Source organism: Notamacropus eugenii, chromosome 1 (assembly GCF_028372415.1).
Source record: "Notamacropus eugenii isolate mMacEug1 chromosome 1, mMacEug1.pri_v2, whole genome shotgun sequence".
In the NCBI taxonomy this organism is placed as follows: Eukaryota; Metazoa; Chordata; class Mammalia; order Diprotodontia; family Macropodidae; genus Notamacropus; species Notamacropus eugenii.
In genome coordinates, this window is record NC_092872.1 from 725,483,638 (window position 1) to 725,506,656 (window position 23,019).

Here is a 23,019-nt window from a genome sequence, read left to right on the forward strand (position 1 = left end):
CAAATTTTTTTTTCCGCTCCAAAAAATGATATTTGTCACCATGGGCTGGCTCTCCAGAAGGGATACATAGGATACTCTGTGATGAAAGAAACAGAAAATATCAATAAAATTTATTTTAAAAAAGAAAAAAAAGTTAATAGTGACTTGGAAATTTCTTGCATGCCTCTAATCTCTGATACTAGAGAGGATGGGGCTGATGGATCTCTTGAACTTTGTAGTTCTGGGCTTCAGTGGACTAAGCTAACCAGGTGTCTAAATTAAGTTCCACAGTGATAATGCGTCTCCTGAGGGCAACTGAGGGGGCAGGCACCAGATTGCCTAAGGAGGGGCAGACCCAGCCCAGGTCAGAAATGGAGCAGGTCAAGGCTGCCATGCCAATTGATGAAGTTTAGGGGTAATGGGGACCCCAAAATACCAACAGTCCAGGTCGTGCTCGAATGAATTCGACGCAAGCCTTCTTAAAGCCAAAGAAAACAAAGTTTATTAAAGATTCGCCATCTTGGGTTGGCTCTTAAGGAACCTAAGCATTTGTAACGCTTGTATTCACAAGCGGGCCAGATAGAATCCCAGCTAGACGGAGTCTGAGCTGGAATGAATCTGAGTGCCTTCATGGAGGCCAGATGGAACTTAAATACAGAAAAGACTATAGGAGGGGGGTCTGGTAGTCTAGAGTGATGGGAGAAAGGGTCTAGGGAGGATCAGAGGCTGGAAACAGCTGGAGGCAATCAAGAGACATCAGACTAGGGAGTGCCTAAATGGGAAGCAGGTGGGGCAATCAAGAGGTAACAGACAATGGCCACAGATTTGAGTATTAAAAAGCCAGGTTCTGTGGGGAGATACAAGAAGAATTCAAGGAAGTTTCTAGAATCTGAACCCCATTACCAATCAAGACAGGACTAGACCAGTGAGTAGCCTCTGATTTATAGCCTGGCAAGAAAACAGTCAACAACAACAACAACAAAAAAGATTTAGTTAGCATTAGCAAGAAAGGATATGCATTGATAAGCAACAAGAACATGTACTGAAGATACCTTAAGTTGATTCAGTTGAGTGATGCTCCTTCCACTAAGCTGCCCATTCTTTTCCCACTAGGCAAGCATCAGAGAGTTCCTGGGGCTCCTTGTGGACATTTCCTACTCTGGTGACCAGGAAGTCAAATCAACAGCTTGAGTCTTTGAGACTCTGGGCCAATTAAGTTTTGAGGATGGTTTTAATACCCCCTTTTAAAAAATTCAGCATTTATTAAATTATATTAAATTTTATATAAATATAGAAAATAAATAATATATTAAATATAAATTATTATTTAGCAGGGATTACACTAAGTACTAAGAATATGAAGAAATTTAATAGAACAACAGCTATGATAGTCTCTGACCTCAAGAAACATATCATTTGGAATTTAGATAAAAATAGCATTGTGTTGGAGAGTTTCACACCTTTTTGCATATAGTGTAGGTGATCCGATTACCCTGCTCACTTCCCCCACCCTTTCCCATGATAATATTTAATATAAATTTTAGACTTTAATAAGGGCCAAAGTTTGAATTGAGAAGAGTCTGGACCTAATAGTCTCCTTTGTTTAGAGGGTGCCTTTTGATGTCAAGCAAATGGGACTCCCTTATCAGACCCTTCTTCTAGCATCCTAGTGAAGAGAGGAAAACACAGATTCTACTATGTCATGGATTTTATACTGACCCAGCACACCAACATTCAGGCAGCTCGACTGGGCAACGTGGTTCACGCCATGATCATGTATCGGCGAAAGCTGGACCGCGAGGAGATCAAGCCTGTGATGGCTCTCGGTATTGTGCCCATGTGTTCGTATCAGATGGAGAGGATGTTCAACACCATTCGAATCCCTGGCAAAGATTCAGATGTGTTACAACTCCACCTCAACAGCAGGCATGTGGCTGTCTACCACAAAGGCCACTTCTATAAGGTCTGGCTCTACCAGGGCTCCCAGCTGCTCAAGCCTCGGGATTTGGAGATGCAGTTCCAGAGGATCCTGGATGATACTTGTCCCTCCCTGCCTGGCGAGGAGAAGTTAGCAGCCCTCACAGCTGGGGGCAGGGTGCCATGGGCTGAGGCGCGGCAGACCTACTTCAGCACAGGAAAGAATAAGGCCTCCTTGGAGGCCATCGAGAAGGCGGCCTTCTTTGTGGCCTTGGATGAGGAGGCCCACGGCTATGACCCTGAGAACGAGGCCAGCCTCAGCCTCTATGGGAAGGCTCTGCTGCATGGCAACTGCTGTAACAGATGGTTCGATAAGTCCTTCACCCTCATTGCTTTCAAGAATGGTAAGCTGGGCCTCAACACTGAGCACGCCTGGGCAGACGCTCCTATTGTTGGGCACCTTTGGGAGTTTGTGTTAGCCACAGACGCCTTCCACCTGGACTACACTGACTCTGGCCACTGCCAGGGCAAGCCTAACCATGCCCTGGCGCCACCTCAGAGGCTGCAGTGGGAAATCCCTGAGGAGTGCCAGAAGATCATCGAGAGCTCCTACCAGGTGGCCAAGGCTCTGGCTGATGACGTGGAATTGTACTGCTTCCAATTCCTGCCCTTTGGCAAGGGTCTCATTAAGAAGTGCCGCTCAAGTCCGGATGCCTTTGTGCAGATCGCCCTGCAGCTGGCCCATTTCCAGGACAAAGGCAAGTTCTGCCTGACCTACGAGGCCTCAATGACACGGATGTTTCTGGATGGCAGGACAGAAACTGTGCGATCCTGCACCGCTGAAGCCACAGCCTTTGTCCGGGCCATGATGGACCCTGGTTACATGAAGCCAGACCTTCAGGATCTCTTCCGCAAAGCCGCCGAAAAGCACCAAAACATGTACCGCCTGGCAATGACCGGAGCTGGCATTGACCGACACCTCTTCTGCCTGTATGTAGTCTCCAAGTACCTGGGCCTCCACTCCCCTTTCCTGGCCCAGGTCCTCTCAGAGCCCTGGCGACTCTCCACCAGCCAGACTGCCCAGTTCCAAATCCGCATGTTTGACCCAGAGAAGTATCCCAACCACCTGGCAGCTGGAGGGGGCTTTGGCCCAGTAGCTGATGATGGGTACGGGGTTTCTTATATGATTGCTGGTGAAAACACCATCTTCTTCCACGTGTCCAGTAAATTCTCAAGTTCAGAAACAAATGCCCAGCGCTTTGGGAAACATATCCACCAAGCTACTATGTCATGATACACAGATACCTTGGGTTGTAACTTCAGCTTTTGTCAAACTCTGTTAAGATAACAACTTCAAAGACCTGTTTAGGACAGGATGTCTGTTATCTGGGTGATGGGACCTTTTCCTTATCTTAAATCACAGGGATATGCTACAGAAAGAAGATGCCCATGGCTTGGGATCATAAAACCCAACTGACGCCACTTTGTTTACAATGTGTTTATCTAAGAGAACTCCTTCCTCATGGCAAAATGTACTTAAGACAGTCAATTTCTGTACTAAGGCAGCCAGTTCTGATCCTGGCTCCATAGCGCTATGTAACTGTTTCCTTTATGGGGAATTGATTAATTAATTAAATTATAAAATGTATGCATTTAACCTGTTGCCTTTTCTTTAACCAAGTTTTCAGGTCAACACCCAGTAAATGCTCCCTAAATGGGTGATTTGTGTTCATGTAATCAAAAACAGGAAAGACACTCCATAAACAATCCATTTATCTATCTGAGGATTAAGATTTAGGTATCTACCACTCCTCCCCTACCTCTTCAGTACCTTTGGAATTAAAAATTTGTGCATGGAGTCAGGAATTAGAATATTGCTCCTGTCACAGATATTTTATGGGCAGATGCCATGCCCATGGATTACAATGCTTATCTTGGTGGGTCTGTAGATAACTCTTTCTATGTATGGAATATATTTGCATAATGCTTCATACTGAAGCTGAGTTAGCAAGGGGCTCCAGAGTCAGGTGGGGCCCTTGCTGGTTATCATTTACCAACCTTCAAGTCCCACTCTGACCCATAGGAATTTAACACTCAGAAGGGGCTGCCTTGTAACATTCAGCATCTTGCATAGTGTTAGCTATACAGCACTTATTTAATGTTTGCCAAATTAAACATACATACAGCTGTATGTATTGATAATTGCTCTCATTTCCTTAGTGTTTTCTGGTTTGCAAAACATTTTTCTCATGATTCAATGAGTATAGTATAACAAGTAGTATAACAGTTTTCCCATTGTAATATAACAGTTTTACCAAGAGGCTTAGGCTGGACACAAGGACCCTGGATGTTGTTGCATTTTTTCCAGCTTGGAAAGAGAGGAAGTTAATGAATGATCAGAACCATAGGACAGTGTTGCACTAAGCCCTCACCCATATGGGCAGTATAACCCATGGGCAAAGCACCTGTTCTAGCAGTGGGTGTAATAGCCTGATCCCTGACTCCATGCAAATTGTGCCTTGACTCCAAAGAGTGAAAGAGTTGAGGACAACGGGAAAAGAAGGTAAAGATCTCAAGAAGGAGGTGGCTGGTCTTTCTGTCACTCCATCCCCCCAGTGAAGCAGCATCATGACTCTGGCAGCTGCTGGTAGCAGTAAAATCTATAGTTTCCTTCTTCAAATCCAAATTCCAATAGACCAAGAGAGGTGGTCTTTAAATGGACAAGTGGAGAAATGCGTGATTGTGTGTGTGTGTGTGTGTGCTAACTCTGGTAATTGGAGTGTCCAGAGAGAGAAACAGGAGAAACTAGGGACCTTATCTCCACACTTGCCTTACTGCATCTGGATGTGACTAGCATACATTTCTAATTGTGTACTTTAAAAAAAAATTGGTAAGACTGAATTGAACTCATTTTCCATAAATAATTGCAATTCAGAGCATCCTGGCTTCCTAGTGTCTCTCTATTCATCGAAACAGCCCTAGAAGCCAGAGGCAAGGGAGACCTTGCCCAGCACAGGTCTGCAATCTGAACTCCTCCCCCAACGCACTGCTACAGAGTCCTTGCTCTCTAACAGGAGGAAGGGAGAGAAGCAAAGATTTAAGTGCCTTCTCCATGCCAGATCCTGTACCCAGTGTTATCTCATTGGAGTCCCACAACAACCCTGGGAAATAGATGCTCTCATCGTTCCCATTTTACAGCTGGGGGTGCCAACAGCACAAATGTTAGCCTAGGAGCACATTCGGACCGTGCCAAGATGCACCACGTGCCACCAGCAGAACTGACATTCTCTCCGTCACCGGCTTGGTCATTCAAGGGTGTGAATATTCACACCTATGACCGAACTGCCAGGGGTGAGAGCCGGCCGCAGCACGCCCCCGGCTGGAGTGTAAGCTGCAGCTCTAACGCTATTTTCTGCCAGACGGCGTTGTGACTGGACAGCCGCTTCGAGCTTTACCCAATCCCGCAGCCCCGCCAAGCACCACGCCAGCGCATGCGCAGAACAATCTCGGGGGGCCTGCCGGAAAGCCCTGGTACGACCCCGCCCCTTGGCCACACACTGCCCCTTGCGCCTGCGCCCAGTCCTTGCCGCCGCCGCAGCCGCTTCCTTCTTCTGGGCCCGGCTCCTCGGCCCCGTTCCGGGGGCCCCGCCCAGGCGGCCGCGGCGCCGGTGACAAGAAGGCGGAAGGGGCCGGGATAGCAGAGTTCGCCATGGGGCTCTTCGGCAAGACGCAAGAGAAGCCTCCCAAAGAGCTGGTAAGAGGGGCGGCGGCGGTTGGACCCTGTTCCCCCGCCTCCGGGGCGGTCCCGGCCGGGCTACCGAAGTCGAGTTGGGGTAGGCGGCGGCGGGGGCGGAGGGACGCGTCCTCAGCCGCTCAGGGGGCGCTCAGGGGGCGCTCCCGGGTCGCCCCGGGCGGAGCGAGGCCGCCTCCCCGCCTCGCGCCGCGGGCCCCGGCGCGGGCTTCCCGGCTCCGCGCTCCCCTTCCCCACTCCCTCCTCGGAGTTGGGATGGCTCGACCTCCATTTACCCTCCCCGCTCGGGTCCCCCGGGGCTGGAACGGGGGGAGGGGCTGTGCCCGGATGGGGGCGGGGCCTGGGCGGGGGCGGGGCCTGGACGGGGAGGAGGGGGCCTCTTGGGCTGAGCTCGCTCCTTACGACAGTGTCTCCTTTGAGCCTTACTACAGTCCCGGCCCATGGGTGCCTGCCCCAATTCTACAGGAGAGGAAACTGAGCCTCAATGAAGTGACTTGCCCAGTACTCCACAGCTGGCACTTGTTTGAGTTCAAGGTCTTCCTGCTTCCAGAGCCAGTGCTCCATCCAGAGACTGCCACCTGGTCACCTCATGACTCTGGGTCATTTGAATAGCTCTGAGCCTCAGTTTTCTCATCTGTCAGATGGACATAAGAATACCTCATTATTCTGGGTCTGGCCTGGTGCTAAGCTACAGTACCCTATGGGATTGGTGTAAGGATCCAACGAGGTGCCAAAACCTAAAGTAAGGATTGCCCAGTTCTCTTGCCTTCTCCCCACCCCAGGCCCTCTTCTGCCCTCCACACCTGTTAGATGTGTGACCTTGGGGAGTCATAGAACCCCTCCCTGCTGTGGTTTCCTCGTCTGTGATGATAATCCCTGCAGGACTTGTCTCACAGGCTTGTGAGCGGCCCAGAGGGTCCTAGATCTGGGGCTAGAAGACTGGAGGCAGGCTGAGGTGTTGGAGGTCAGACAGGAATGCAGGCCCTCACGCCCTAGAGCAGGAGTGTTTGCCAGTGTGCTGACTGTACTGAACATTTTCCAAACCATAAAGTGCTGCATAAAGTGTCAGTTAGTTCTCAAGCCCATAAAATGCAAAGGATGAATGGGAGAGCCTCAAAGGATGTTTCTTGCTCCAAACTGTAAGCTCCTGTGATGCCTTTTCCCTTCCCTTCCTTTCCAATACTCCTTGGTGCTTGTGATGGGATTTTGTTGGTTCCCAGCCCCTTTCCCCCAAGTCCCTACCCCATAAGAGGGTCTGGCCCTGCGTGACAACACTCCCTTTCTTGTGTTTCTTCTTCTGGCTTGACCATGACCACAGCCCCCCGTACTCAAACTCCGGTGGGCCCTGTTCTAGAAGGAGCCCAGGTGGGGCCCAGGGATGGCTCGTAGCTTCTTCCTGGGGAGCTATCTGGCAGCTTGTAACAAGTGGGGTCTTGTTCTTCATGAAGCTGGAAGCTCCGTGATGACTTGGGCTGCTTCCTGTCTGATAATAATACCTGGCTTTTATGTAGGTAGGATTGTAAGGTTGGCAAAGTGCTTTACACTTATTATCTCATTTCATCCTCACAACAATCCTATGAAATTGAGGCGCTAGCATTCCATTTTATAGATGAGGAAACCAAGGCTAGAGATTGAAATGACTTGTCCAGAGTTACCCAGCTAGTTAGTGTCTGAGACGGGACCTGAACTCTGCTCTTTCTGATGCCAAGTCCAACGCTGTCCGTAGTGCTGGCTTTGTGTGTAACATAGCTCTGTGCTAAATGGAGGCTTATTGAACCACTTAGCAGAGTGGATGCTGCTTACTAATCAGTAACACTGTCAGGGCCTTCATCTGGAAAGATATCTTCTCCCGTTGATGGGCAGGAAAGGCTGCAGGGTTTGGGTTTTTTTTTAAAGTTTGTTCTAGGTTTTCCTGACCCTGCTCTCTCCCATCTGTCATCTGTTTCTCAGTCTTCTTTCCTGGTCCAGGTCACAAGCCCCTGGGCTCTGTGTGTCCTCCCTCCTTATCTCACTTGGTGATCTCTTTGCCCCCTTTGGACTTTTTGATCTCTTGTAGACTCTCAGACCCCACTCAGGACTCCCAGCTTCCCCTTTGTTGCTGAGGGCCCTACCATTCCCCCCAGCCCTGCAGACCTCCCTCATCCCATTTGTGGAGAGTGCCCTCTCCCCGCCCCCAGCCACCCCTGCCCAGGGCCCTTTAAAGGATCAAATAGAAGGGGCTTTGGCTAACTGTAGTTAGACAAAAAAAGGATTGCTCTTTACCAAGCCTTTCTGTCTTCTTAGTCTTCACCTACCATTCTGTCTCCTGGATCAGGACCTTTGGCTGACCTCATGCCCTTCACCTCCCCTTCTTAATTTCCAACCTCAGCTTAAGCCTCACGTTCCTCAGGAGGCCTTCCCTGGTACCCCCAGTTGCTATCCCTAGCTCGTCTTCTACTCTGTGTCTGTCTTGTTTATGCCTTGTTATTTACAAAGTATTGTTGCTGCCATTCAAATATGAACTCCTGAGAACATTTGTATCCCCAGTGCTTAGCACGTGCTTGGCTTAGAGTAGGCACTTAATAAAGGCTTGTTGACTGACATTTCCCAAATGTCCACTATTCGAAAAATACTGTGCTAGGCCAAGCTTTGGTAATTCAGCTCTCTTAGAGCTCAGTGGTCAGCCCCTAGGAAAACTGGCTCATCCTGTTCTGCTCATGTGAGGCTGTTGTACCAGAAAGTTAATTTCATAATTTACATCTAAGAATGTAACTTTCGGATCTCTCCAGAGAACATGGCCTATCCCAGGGCTAGGGAACCTGTGCGCTTGAAGCCACATGTAGCCCTCCTGGTCCTCAAGTGAGACCCTTTGACTGAATCCAAACTTCACAGAACAAATCCTCTTAATAAAAGGAGCCTTTTATTGAGGATCCTTTTTCCTGGAGGACCTTAAGGGGAGACTGCCAATTCCCCATTTCTGGCCTATACCTTCTCTTGGCAGCAGGAAAGTCTCCTTGGGAACCTGATTAAGATTGAGAAGCTACCTGGTGACCATGTCTGAACAAGGGACCCTGTCCAAGTTACTTGTTCTTCCCTTCACCAGATAGGTGGCTGTATATGGGCAAGCACTGACCCGGACTCTTTAAAAGGGAACAGAAGGAGAACGAGCACTCTGCTGAGGTTCCAAGGATGGAACAGCCCTGAAAGGAGTCTCCCTTCCTTCCCCTGTGGATCTTGCGCATCCATCAGAAGGGATGTGGGTTTATTGGACACACACTCACATATCACAGCTTAAAACCACACTAAGACTTTTGGGACACTCACTGTAACATGAAATACTTGTGAGGTGCAAGCAGAGCAATATGTAAAGTTTCAGGAAAGAAAAAAATCATTATTTACTGGTACAGTCAAGGAAAGCTTCCTGGGAGAGGTGACTTTCAGTTAGACTTTAAAGGTTTAGGACAAATACAACAGGTGGAGAGTTAGGGGAGATAATTGAGACTTCTGTCATTATAGGAATTCAAAGAAGGGGGCAGGTCAGATACTGGGATGAGGTCATATTTAAACTTGAGAATAGTTAAGACCAAAGTTTTCAACCAGGCCTCCCTATAGTGGCCACTATGGATAGAGGACTGAATTTGGAAGCAGGAAGGGCTGAGCTAGTATAATCCCTTTTTACTAGCTATGTGACCCAGAACAAGTTAATTTAACTTCTCACAGCCGAATATTCATATTTATAAAGTGGAAATAACCCTGGCACTTACCACAAAGGATAGTTGTGAAAATCAAGTGGCACAGAGAAAGCATTTTACAAACTTTAAAGTGCTATATACTTGCTAGTTATTATTGTTAATAAACTCCAGAATTTCTTTACTTTTCTGTTGAATTGGGAGTATGGGAAGTTTACTCTAAAGCCAAGAGGTATGAGGTGTGAAAATGGTTGAGAATCTCTGAGTTACCATGCCTGTCTGTAGAGAGATATTGGGAGACTTTGAAAAGTGGAAGGAATAGTTTGAATTGGATAAAAAGGAATTTTGGGGGATGCCATTGCACTTTTGTTTGGTTATTACAGTAAGTAGCTTATGTAGAGCAGTTCTGGGGACTTAGAGGGAAGGATAAAAAGAGAGCTGGTGTCAGAATTTGGAAGGACTTGAGTATACTGAGTTTGGAAATTATTCATTTGGAAGCCATTGAAAATTTTTAAGGCAGGAAGTTGCAGAATTCAGTAAGCATTTATTAAGGTTTTCTCTGCAGTAGTTGTAGTAGTAGGCACACAGATAAAAGGAGACATAAGCCCCTGCCTTCTCTCAAGGACGGGGTCTAGTACCACAGACAGAACACTCCATATTACACATGTGTAGGAGAGGACAAAAGAGATCACTAGTACTTGCGGAGAGATGAGAGAAGACTTCATAGACTTGGGGGGACTTCAGGGGGATCTCTCAGGAAGGGAAGGGCTTGCCTTGACAGAGATTTGGGGGAAAGACTATTCCAGGCATGGTGGCCATGTATTCAAGAGTCAGAAAAAGGCAGGACAGTTTCAGAGAAATTGTAAGTGGTGAGACCTCAACAAAGACCAGAGTACCAGGGGCAGGCTGCCTGGAAGGAATTCTTGAACTCAAGCTTTGTTTAGGTCAAGGTAAAGATTTATTATGCTTTTCAGCAGGTAGGAGTTCTTAGGAAACCTGCAACCTTAGAGGGGTACAGGTAAAGTTTATATAGGATATTCTATAGGAAACGTGCCAAATATGCTAACGAGGTGTTTTGGGGTGGGATTAGGGAGTGGTTATAGAGAGGTCAGTTCTTAAAGGAACATGTACTTTTGGTATCTACTGCACAGATATTTTACCCCAAATTCATTGGGAAATAGACCAAGCGGGGGTGCTACATGGAGTTGTGGTTTTAGGCCTGAACCATCACTAAGTCAACCAGTGGTCAGGGCTGGCCCAGAAATACCAGGTTGCTCTCATCAGTGTTTTGTTAGACAAGATAAATGTAAGGGAGTATACGTACGTCTAAGTGTAAGATTCATGTGATTGGTCAGTGAGTAGTAAATGTTGTTATGACCCAGTGCACAGCTCATTTAGCCAGTACACAGTTGGTTCAGACTAATAAGTTCTATAGGTGCAACTGGCTACTATAGCAGCACGGGAGATAATAGTTTTTGCTTGTACAGGCCATGTTCTTGGGCTGGAGAGAAACTGCCTGGGATAGGGTTTTGAGGCTAGGGAGAAATGTGATTTTTAAAGAGAAATATGATTTTAGAATTGGGGCCCAAGCACATGCATCCAAGCACCCCATCATAAGCAGCCCTGAGTTCAGTGATGAGAAAGGAAAATAATGAGGTCTGGCCTGGAGAGGAGGTATGTGAGGATGTCAGGTGAGGTGTCAGATGTAGGTCTGAAATAAGAAGGAGCAGTCAGAGATGCCAGCTAAGGAAGGCTCCTTCCCCAGCCAAGCACTGGTGGCAGGGGACAGCCCAGTTTGCTGCTGACCTAAGCTGCTCCTCAGTCTCTGCTATCTGAATGCTTCAAATTTGAACTAAGAATCATTAAAAATTTGTGTAAAATTCATATTAATCTTTTCAATTTTTGCATCCCCTTCTCAATAAATCCTTTCCTCTTCTCATGCCCAAGGGACCAAAAATTAAAAAGAAAGTGAGACTGGCAGCACCAGCTGACACGAGTCACATATACAGTATTCCCAGCTCCACAAAATGTCCTTTTTGTATGTGTGGTTTTCCCGCCTTTGTTTCCCTCCCTCTTCATTAGTTTGTAGATGTCTTCCCATCCTTCTCTCAATTCTTCACATTCATTGTTCCTTGGCACAATCATATTCCATTATATTCATGTACCATAATTTGGTGTCTTGTTCCACAGTGGGTGTGTGGGATGGCTCAGGTCCCTACATAAATCAATTACTCAGAGGCCTCTCAAAGTGATGACAGAAAAGAGATTTATTCGATTCTCGAGAAGCTGGGCTCACCTGTAGGAGTAGGAAAGCCGAAGACAAAGAAAAGGGCAGTGATTTATATAGACCCTAACGCAAGTCCCTCCTCCCCTCACTGACCATTTTCCTCATTAGCTGAGAATATGGTCTTACATTCTAGACACAAAATCTAACCAATCCCGTTTGAAATGAGGACATTGAAGAATTAGGTAAACTTTATCCAATCATTGAGACCCTAATGTACTACACAGTTTTATATCCTTATATGGAACTATTCTATTCTAAAAATATTGTAACCTTGAGCCTTTAGGCCTTACCTCACCCCTGGGAGAAGAATTACAATCTGAGAAGTCTTCACTAAACCTATCCCACTCAGTGGGTACCTGCTTTGTTTCCATTTCTTTGCCTCCGCAAAAGTGCTGTTGTGAATACTTTGGAATGCAGGCACCTTTCTTTCTGTCTTAAGTCAGAGCATAAGGACGTTTTAGCCATTTTCTTAGCATAATTCCAAATTGCTTTCCAGAATGAATGAATGGAAAAGAATTTATTAAACCTTTTTTGTCTGCTGTGCTAGGGATATGGGCAGCTAGGTGGCATAGTGGATAGAGGCCCTGACCTGACTTGGAGTCAGGAAGACCTGAGTTCAAATTTCATCTCAGACATTTACTACCTGTGTGACCCCGGGCAAGTCACTTAATCCTGTTTCCTTCAGTTTCCACATCTGTAAAATCACTTGGAGAAGGAAATGACAAACACTCTATTATTTCTGTCAAGGAAACCCCAAATGGGGTCATGAAGAGTTGGACACAACTAAACAACGAGCTGGGGATACAAATACAAAAGCAAGGGGCATTTCTGCACTTGAGGAGCTTACATCCACACAAATAGGGGAGTGGTGAGCAGGAAGGAGCACTTTGTCTTTTTCCTTCTTTGTAATATACAAACCCAGTCAAGGAAAACAAAGATACTTGGCTTGTCCAAAAATGTGTGTCTCCTTCCTTTCCTTGAGCCCATAAAAGGAGGGGCAGTTTGGGTTAGAAAACTGGAGAGGTGGGGTGCGGGTGCACAGTTGGGTCTCATGACGTGTCCTATTTTTACCCCTAGTAGAATTGGTTTTGATCACAGACCCTAAGATTGGTGGCCAGATGCCTGTACACAGGCTGGGTACGGAAGCCTGACTGGGCTGTCCTGGAACAGTGTTGAGGAGGGCCACATCCCCAGCTCTGGGCAGGGCGGTGAGGGAGCCGAATGCCATTGTCATGGTCCAGCAAAGGTGGTTCCATTCTTTTGTCATGTTGGTCATTTTGTGGAATGTGACAAAATATCAGAGCCCTTTTGATTTTCATGTCTTTTAGTATTACTGAATAAAGAACAATCCTAAAATTGGGGATTTTCTCACAGTGACCTACTGCTTTAAGTCAGAAAGCCTAGATTTGAGTCCCTGTCTGCCACTTTATCACTTGTCTAACCTTGGGGAAAAAAAAAAAATCTCTCTGTGCCTCAGTTTATTTATCTGTAAAATGAGGGACTAGATGACTTAGTAGATTCCCTCTAGCTCTGAGTTCAAGATTGCTTGAAAAATTTTTGTGTTACTTAAAAAGGAGCAGTTTTCCAGGATTGAGTCAAAGTATTATGTCTCTATGTTAAATGCCCCTTTAATCCATTTTGGGGTTTGTGCCTATCAGGTGAATAAAAAAGAGGGTACCAGGAGAAGAGTTTTAGTTTGTTATTAAAGCCTTTACTTTGAAAATGGTCTTATGCATGTGCCACCCATAGGGTCATCTTCATGCAAAATAATTTAATGTTCATATTCAATTTTTAAAAATTAATGAATTGCCTAGAGTTAGCATCTCATGGTAGTTTTTTTCCCTCTTCAGGTCAATGAATGGTCGTTGAAGATCAGAAAAGAAATGAGAGTAGTTGACAGGCAAATAAGAGGTAAACGATCTTGCCTTTTTACCTATTCTTTACCTTGATTCATGCCCTTTATTTTGGTATGATAATAACATAACAAAAATTTCTTGCTAGTGTACTTGGCAATGCATTTTGTTAACTTTTCTTGTTTATTTTATGATGGGCTATTAGAAAAATGAAAAATAAATTCAGAGAAGCTTTGAATTTTGTCTAACGCGTAAAAAGAAGAAAAAAGGAAACTTTGTTAAGATGTAAGCCTTTTGTAGAATTTAAATGAAAAAAATTTATATATATGAGTAAAAAAAGAATGCCACACAGTTATTTGCACCTAAATTATTTATTGTAGGTAGCTTGGTTATAATTTGAGCATATTATGTTTCAATACTGAAGATGTTAGATATTGCGGTGACTTGAAGAGTGATATTAACAGTCTCACAGATTTTTTGAGATGGAATCCCTCCCGTCCACCTGACAAGTCTTGAGCCCATCCCAGGAGACCCCTTCTGAGGCAGCTACATCTACTTCTGGACAACTCTCATGAGGAAACTCTTGTTGACATCAGACCTCAGTTCACCTCTCAGCTCCTTCCCTCCATTTCCCCCTGGTGTGACCAGTAGGAGCTAAACCAAACAAGCCTAATCCCTCCTTCACCGGACAGCCCTTCAGTGCAAGTCGGATAGCATGTTTGCCCTGCATCTTCTCTTTTCTCCAGACGAAGCATCCCTCATTCCCTCTGGATCATTGTCCTTAAACTATAGTTCTGCAGAGATCTGACCCAGCAGCTTGTGGAGGAACTGTCACCTCCTTCCAGGAGCTGATGCTTCTCCTAGCCCAAGGTGGCATTGACTGTTTTGAGTTCTCACTTATTGAGTGACCTTCCCTCTCCTGTGCTTGTGAAGCTGATGTTATCATACTCATGGTTGTAGAAATCTTGGGATAAGAAATGGCTTGAATAATTCAGGCAAGATATTCCTAAGTGTCCCCTTAAAAAATGCAGTGACTGGGCGTGTTCAGGGGGTCTGACATGTGCCTTGGGCTGGGAGCGACCTTTCATCGAAGGGTGCCCAGTATTCAGGCTTCTTGCGGGGAGGGCTTTTGAAGCCACTCTTTAAAAGCTTGGTGAGAGAGAGTTTTCTAATACAATTCACAAAAAAGCTTAATCACCCTTAAGTCTATTGATTAATTAGAACATTGTATGTATTCTTGGGCAGGGCATGAAAATAGAAGGGTTATTATACTATAAAGTCAGAGCTACTGGAACAAGATTGTCAGGTGCTGAATTCTCATCCATCTACAGAAATAGCCCTGTATGTGGTGCTACCGCTGAGGCACCACATGGTGAGTGAGATGGTGTCGGTGAAGTCATCCTTCTAGTCTTTCAGTAATGTTCCTACAGTAATCTCTGTGATACCTCAGTTTCCTCATCTGTCACATAGCTCACACGGCTGGTGTGAGGAAAGTTTTTTCTGTCAACCTTAAAGCAATGTATAATAGTAAAGGTTGAAAAGAAAATCCAATAAAAATAATCCTATTTGCAGCAAAAGTCCCTAATCCATAGCACAGTAGATTATTATTGATCTTCAATGTCAGTATTCCTTACATATTCACTTGAATAGAGGCAGAAGTAAAAGTGCTATACATCCATAATGGACGTAGCCATTTCACTTTCTAAGGATTTCAGACATTAGGAGCATGGAGTTTGGGGACCAGAAAGTAGTCCATTTTGGCTAGAATGTTGAGTGTCTGAGAGCGACTTAGACTGGAGGGGGCTGCAGGTCTGTAGCTCATGCCGAAAACCATGGGAAGAGCCTGGAGGCTTTTGGGCAGTGGGGTGAATACAGGCCTGTACTCTGTGTTCATACTGTTCCCCCTCTTAGGAATGACCTGCTCTGTTCTCCCACTCTTCATGCCTTTCCTGTTCTAGGAAGCTTCCTCACTTGTCACAGCACCCACCTATCCCTCAGGATTGTTGGGAGGATCGCATGAGATGATACTGGTAAAGCATCTGGCACGTAGTAGGCACTATGTAAATGCTTGTTGCCTTCCCCTTCTGTTGTTGCTAGCCTGTGATCTGCTTTATTTTCCTGACTCCTGTACTTACTTGTGCCACACAATTCGCCCCTTATTAGGCAGTGAGACCAGTTTTCCTTTGTGCCTCTTGGAAGCCATGGAGCTGTGATGATAGGGAAACGTAACGGAGCAGTACTTTTCAGGAAGGCTGGATTGGCCAGCTCCCATAGAGGATAGAAGTATGGCAGGCATGGAGTTGTGGTGATCCCAGCTGCAGGGTTTTGTTCTGATGGCCCTCAAACCGTCCCACTTAGGGCACTTGTATTAGACCAGCCCTGCAGATGAGCTGAGATCAGGCTTTCTAGCCTTAGTTGGGCTCCATGGTTAGTTGCTCGAAGCTCTCTTGGCTCCAGACTAACAGAGCCTTTTACTGGTTTTCCTTCTCAAGTTCACTGGCATTGGGGCAGGAACTGGGAATTAGAGCTAAGCTAAGCCAAGGAAGGGATGACTAGAGGGTGAAAAAGTAGATCAAGGCAGACTAACCTGTGACTATAAAGTAATGATTCCAGTTTTCATTTTGTGATAAGTATGACCCTGGACTCTCCTAAGCCATGTCAGTGGGGCACAGACTCCTATAGGGCCAAGTAAGCCAGGAAAGCTTCTACTCCAGCTCCACTCATATGCCTTGTTGAAGGAGTTCCAGTGAGCCAGTAAGAAACTCTATTGTGTTGATGCCTGGAACGCAGATGTGACGAATGAAAGGAGCCCTATTCCCAATGAGCTCACATTTGAATGGAGGAGACAGTGTGACATATATAAGTATGACTAGACTGGATACAGAATAAACAAAAAGTAGTTTAGAAAGGAGGACACTTGCAGGGGCACAACCAAGATAAAAGCAGAGACTGGAGATGGGTTGGCATGTATGAGGAAGGAGGGAAATCCAGCTTGACCAGTTTGAAGAGTGTGGGAAGGAATTGATGTGCAGTGAGAGGGGAAAGCTAGATTGGGCTCAGGCTGAGAATCTCAGGATCTCAGAGGTGGCTGACCAGAGAGCTGCCACCTTTCAGACTCTGTTCAGCCTGAAGGAGTCCTGTAAACACTATCATCTCCACTCACTCTGAACTGTGCCCCCTCTTCACTCAGTCTTACCTGCCTTGGATTTCAGACTTACCTCAAGGCCTGATCTTTTGTCAGGGACCCAGCCATGCTCCCTTGACTCTAGCTCAGCTCACTGTGCAGCGCCAGCCTTAATGTGAGGGCACCCTTCTTCCCCCTTGTTCCCCTTCTCCATTCTTTCCTTGTCCTCCTCCTTCCTTCCCTCCTCTTCCCCCCAGCTTTCCAGCTCTTTACATTTATCTTCTTCCCATATCACAGAAACTCCTCAGGCATTAGTTATTGTTGTTGGGGCAGCTAGGTGGTGCAGTGGATAGAGCACCAGTGCAGGAGTCAGGAGGACCTGAGTTCAAATCTCACCTCAGACATTTGACACTCACTAGCTGTGTGACCTTGGGCAAGTCACTTAACCCCAATTGCCTCATCCTAGGTCCTCTCCAGTCACCCTGATGAATATCTGGTCACTGGATTCAGATGGCTCTGGAGAAGTGAGGCTGGTGACCTGCAGAGTCCTCCCTCACTCAAAACAGAGTCAAGTGCAAGTCATGTCACCATGTCTCTGATGGCGTGGTCTTTTTTGGCAACGAACACACAGTTATTGTTCAGACATTTCCAACTATCCGTGACCCCATTTGGGGTTTTCTTTGCAAAGATACAGGAGGTTTGACATTCCCTTCTCTGTGTCATTACAGATGAAACTGACACAGACAGGGTGAAGTGACTTGCCCAGAGTCACACAGCTATTAAGCTTCTTTGGTCAAATTTGAACTAGAGAGATGAGTATTCCTGACTCCAGGCCTGGCTCTTTATCCAGTGTGTCATCTAGCTACTCTCAAGCTTTATTGTATTCGTATCCCCAGCACAATGCCTGACACATAGTGAGTGGTTAATAAACTCTTTTTCTACCACTTAAACAACTATTTAAACAAAGAAGAAAGCTGTCAGTCTTAATAAGTAGCAGATGGCTGAGGCACAAACCCGAAAGAAGAGAAGGAATCTGAAAGGTCTACAAACAAAACCGTGGCCAGCAGGTCAGCTAAAGTTCCTGGAAGAAATGAAACAAGAGTTTTAGAAGAATATGACAGCTGAAATGAGGATTCTAAGAAAAGACTTGGAAGGAGAATTAACAGTTTAGCTTAAGAGGTAGAAAGCCTGGTCTAAGTAATAGATGCCCTAAAAATTCAAACGGGCCAAACAACTTAATAATTCCATGAGGTAGCAAGAAATATTAAAACAAAAAATACCCCCCCCCCCCAAAAAAAAACCCCAGAAGAAAATATAAGGCATCTCATAAAAATCAAACAACCTGAAAAACAGGTTAGACAAAAAAAGAGAATGATTGGTCTGCTAGCTAAGCAGATGGGCTAGAATACTGGACCTGAGTTCAAGTCCTGCCTCAGACACTTCCTAGCTATGTGACCCAGGACAAGTCACTTAACTGCTCTCAGCCTCGGTTTTCTCATCTGCAAAATGGCTATAAGAATAGTACCTGCCTCCTAGGATTGTTATGAGGATCAAATGAGATACTGTTTGTAAAAGCGCTAGCATAATGCTTGTTTTCTTCCTTCTTTCCTACTGAAAAACTGTCACCAAAAAAAGAGAAAAAAGTGCCCAAATATCACATTTCAACAAATTTTAACGAAAACTACCTCAGAAGCATCATTCATTTTCTAAAAGAAACTTTAAAATGAAAATTCCCAGGAATTTCCTAGCCCAAGCTGAGAAATTCCAGGTCAAAGAAAAAGAATTACAAGCAGCAAGAAAGAAAGTTCAAAGTACCAAGGAGCCATAGTCAACATTCATGAGATTTGGCAATTGTCACCATAGGAGGGAAGAGCTTAGAATACAGCATTACAGGAGGCAAGAGGTAGAGGCTTGTAACAGAGAATCACTTACTTAGCAAAACAGAGACTACTTGAACGGTGGTAGAAATGGAACAAGTCCTTTCATGGGAATGTGTTCCATGAAGTTTGGATTCAGTCAAAGGGCCGCACTTGGCCTCCAAGTTGCAGGTTCCCCACCCCTGTTGGGCTTATATCAGCAATTCGGTGTTGGTTCAGTATTAGAAAAGCTATGAACATAACAGACTATATTAATAATAAAAACAATAAAAGTTACAACTATGTCAGTAGAGTCAGCAAAAGCTTTTGACAGAATACAACACCTATTTTTGTTAAAAATACAAAAAAGCATAGGGATAAACAGCTTTTCCCTGATATGGTCAATAGTATCTAAAAGAGCCACCGTTAATGTAATGAGGATAAAATAGAGATCTCTTCTATAATATCAGGGATAAAGCAAGGTTGTACATTATTTCCATTTTGGTGTCGTGTCAGAAATGTTAGCTGTGGCTAATAAGGCAATAAGCATTGTCCAGGAGGAAACACATTTATCACTTTTGCATATGATATTATGTCATACATATAGAATACTAGAGGGTTAGCTAAAAATTAATTGAAATAGTAACATCAGACTTTTGGGATAAAAAATCCACATAAAGCACCAGCATTATTGTGTGTATTACCTATAGAACCCATCAAGAAATCATAAATTCCTTTCCAAATAACTATATATGGTATGAAATATTAGGGAATTGATGTACCAAGGTACATAAACTGTAGTTTGTAAACTATATAAATGCAAATAGAAACTTCCTTTCAGGAATTGACATACCTAAATAATTGGGAAAATATTAACTACTTATGGGTAGGCCAAGGTAATGTAACAAAAATTACAATAATATTGAAATTAATTCACTTAGTTCCATGCCAGTTAAATTATCAGATTATTACTTTCTAGTGCTGTAAATGTAATTCTGAAATTCAAATGGCCTAAAATGTTAGATGTTGGATTTCTTATACACTTGAAAAAAATCAAAGGTAAACAAGTTTCTATTTGATTCTACAGACAGTAAGAACCTACCACTGTTTGAGTAGAGGGAAAATAATGTCCAGACAAGACAGAACTGAGCAACCCCAAAGAGCTTTTCAGACCATAAGTGGTTCTCTGTCCAGTAGAAATTGTTACCACTTTTTCCAGATAGTTTAAATCCAAAGAAATGGCCTTTTATTGAGCCGTTATTACAAACAGCTCGCTGTTTCTGTAAAGCAGCCACAACTGAAATAGAACTAGGCTAGAAATGATTGAAGAAAATGAAAATTACATACTCCTGAATGCTTTCAGAATGGCAAATGTCTGTCTCACCTAGCCTTTATTGTATGTTGTTACATTGTTTCTTTCACAGATATTAGAAGATGGTTAGAGACTTTAGTCCTTAAAAAAAAATCTTAGGAGAGAATGAGTATCAGTTTTCCTTTTGTATCTTTAAACTCTTAGATCCTTTCTCTCCACTGTGATTCGTGTGTAATGGACAAGAGTTGGAGACTCATGTAATAATTATACAGGACCTCAGACATACTACAGTCTGATGGGCACCTATATCATAGGATCAGAGATTTATGACTAGAAAGGACTACAAAGATTTCTTTTCCCCAAATATTTTATTTTTTTCCAATTACATTTAAAAGTGTTTTAGCTTTCATTTTAAAAAATTTTTGTTTTAAATTCTCTTTCTCCCTCCTTCTCCTCTGATCCATTGAGAATGCAAGAAGTTTGATATAGATTCTACATGTGTAGTCATGCAGAACATATTTCCATATTAGCCATGTTTTCATATTGTGAAAGAAAGCACAGTCCAAAAAAAAAATCCCCAAGAAAAATTAAGTTTTAAAAAAGAGTATGCTTTGAGAACAGCTTTCAGAGTCCATCAGTTCTTTCTCTGGAGGCGTATAGCGTTTTTCATCATGAGTCCTTCAGAATTGACTTGGATCATTGTATTACTGAGAAGAGCTAAGTCATTCACAGCTGATCACTGTCCATGCAGTGTTGCTGCTGCTGTGTACGATGGGCTCCTGGTTCTTCTCATTTCACTATGCGTGAATTCATATAGATCTTGTCATGTTTTTCTGAAAGCGTTCTGTTTATTATTTCTTAGAGCATTTCATCTTAATCCTATATTACAGCTTGTTTGGGCATCCCCACAGTTTCCAGCTCTTTGCTACCACATAAAGAGCTGCTAGATGTATTTTTGTACATATAGGTCCTTTCCCCCTTTTTTTGGTATTTCTTTGTGATACAGACCTAGTAATGATATTACTGGATCAAAGGGTGTGCACAGTTTTATACTTTTTGGGGCATAGATCCAGATTGTTCTCCAGAATGGTTGGATCAGTTCACAACTCCAACAGTGCATTAGTGTCCTTTTTTCCTACATTCCCTCTGACATTTGCCATTTTCCTTTCTCTAAGGATTATTTAATCTAATTCTCTCATTTTACATGAAGAAATAGTGCTTAGAGGTTAAGGGATTTGCCAAAGGTCACACAGGTAGATAGTAACAGATATTTGCCTACAAAGATGGTGGTGTTCCTTCCACTACATTGCATGCCCCCAGCTGCAGCCTTCCCACATTATATTTTCTCCATGAATAGCCAGATCTCTTCAATGTACATGAGAAAAATTATTTAACCGCGGCAGCTAGGTGGTGGAATCAGGAGACAAATCCAGCCTCAAACACTTAATAGCTATGTGACCCTGGCCAAGTCACTTAGCCCCAGATGCTTCCAAAAAAAACCCCAAAACCAACAAAAAAAGAAAAATAATTTGATTTCTTCCTTTCTGTTTTCTTCCTTTGTATGTTTATTCCTTTGTATGTACACATGGTTGGCAAGAGAGAGATTTGTTATGTTGTCAAATACTGTATAATACCTCCTGTATACTGTGGGATCATGTCTCCACTATCAAGATGATAGATACTCCTAATTCATCATCAGACTGTCACATCCTTTGAGTTTTGTTTACAGTTGTTGGGGAGGACTTTGCCTTGGTCAGACAAGCACACTCACCCTCTTCTCTCCACACGCCTGCTCCTCCTTAAATTAGCATGTATGTAGTTGGAGTCATTGTATACACTTGTTTTCTCTTACTTTATTTCTCATTATTTCATGTGTCTTTCTGACTGCCGGGTATCCCTCATTTTGCATTTTTGATGGTGGTTTATTATGTTATATTGACATACCATAGTTATTTCAGCCATTTATCAACTATGACTCATTCATGGTTTTTTCCCAGTTCTCTGCAATGACAAATGTTGCTCGTTAATATATTTTCAAATGGATATAATTTTTTTTCTTTATAAGACTTTAAAATGCTTGGCGTATTTCCAGTAATGCAAGGATTAGTCAATGATGGGTATGGTCATTTTTATGACTTGTACAACTCGTGTTATCTGATTGTCCTCCAGAAATATTTTTTATAACTGACATATTTTCAACATTTGGATATATTTTTTTCTGTATATTTTCACTACAGTTGAGTTTTGCCACTTAGTTATTTTTTTTTTTATTTTATTTTTTTTATTTTTTATTTTTTTTTTTATTTTGTAATGTTTAACAATCACTGCCATACAATTGCGATTTTATCCCTCCCCACCTACTCCCCACTACCCCCCTCCCTCCCCACGACTGCATACAATTCTGTATAGATTCTACATATACTTTCCTATTGAGTATATTTTCACTATAGTCATGCTATGTAGTCAGACCAAGATAAATGAAAGAAATCGTATAACAAATCAGAACATGATACACAAACACATACTCATACACAAACATGATCTGCTACAATATGTGAGTGACTTCCATATTTCTCTCTCTGAGTGTCACTTAGTTATTTTTGCCAGCTTGGGTGCAATGATGTATACTATGTCAGGGTTGTTTTTAAAAGAAATTTCGTTTCTGGTATCTAATGAAATTGATTATTTTCTCAACTTATTTAGCCCATTAATGTGTCTGCTTTTGTAAATTGGCTTCATCCTTTGGCCATTTATCCAGTGAATACTTGGGTATAGCCCAGGTAAATTTTAGTTATTAATTTTTATTGTATTTGCACAGATACTTTTCTGATCATTTTTCTTTCTGTCTTGATTATACTGTTTTTGTACAGCAGTAAAGCATCATTCAGTGAGGCCCATTTTAAATGCTGGTTCCTTCATTAAGGAGCATAGGTGCATAGAGATAGGGCCCTGAACTCAAGGTTTCTAAGCTGTCCCAACAGCCTTGCTACCATAATCTTGGTCAGAAAATAGGATGGCAAGCTGGTGTAGTGGGTAAAGTGCAGTCCTTGGAGTCAGGAAGAACTGAGTTTGAATCCTGCCTGAGGTACTGTTACTGGCTATGTGACCCTGGGCAAGTCATTTAACCCCTATTTGCCTCAGTTTCTTCATCTGTAAAAGGAGGGTGATAATAATAGCTGCTACTTCAAATGAGGTCCTAAAGTGAGGATCAAATGAGGTAACATATAAAGTACTTTTGTAAACCTTCAAGTGCTGTATAAATGCTAGAAATT

At 43.6% G+C, this 23,019-nt stretch overlaps 1 protein-coding gene and 1 pseudogene across 1 annotated transcript in view; both read left to right on the top strand.

Moving 5' to 3' along the window:
* The first annotated feature begins 1,677 nt into the window (after window positions 1–1,677).
* Window positions 1,678–3,959, top strand: LOC140521674 (carnitine O-palmitoyltransferase 1, muscle isoform pseudogene; annotated as a pseudogene).
* Window positions 3,960–5,398: 1,439 nt separating this feature from the next.
* The window catches only part of CHMP3 (charged multivesicular body protein 3), a 37,534-nt gene continuing 19,913 nt past the window's right edge, over window positions 5,399–23,019 (top strand). The window contains exons 1-2 of the mRNA XM_072636936.1: window positions 5,399–5,650; window positions 13,453–13,513. Coding sequence (XP_072493037.1) covers window positions 5,606–5,650; window positions 13,453–13,513 — 106 coding nt within the window. The 5' untranslated portion in view covers window positions 5,399–5,605. The remainder of the gene's footprint in view (window positions 5,651–13,452; window positions 13,514–23,019) is intronic.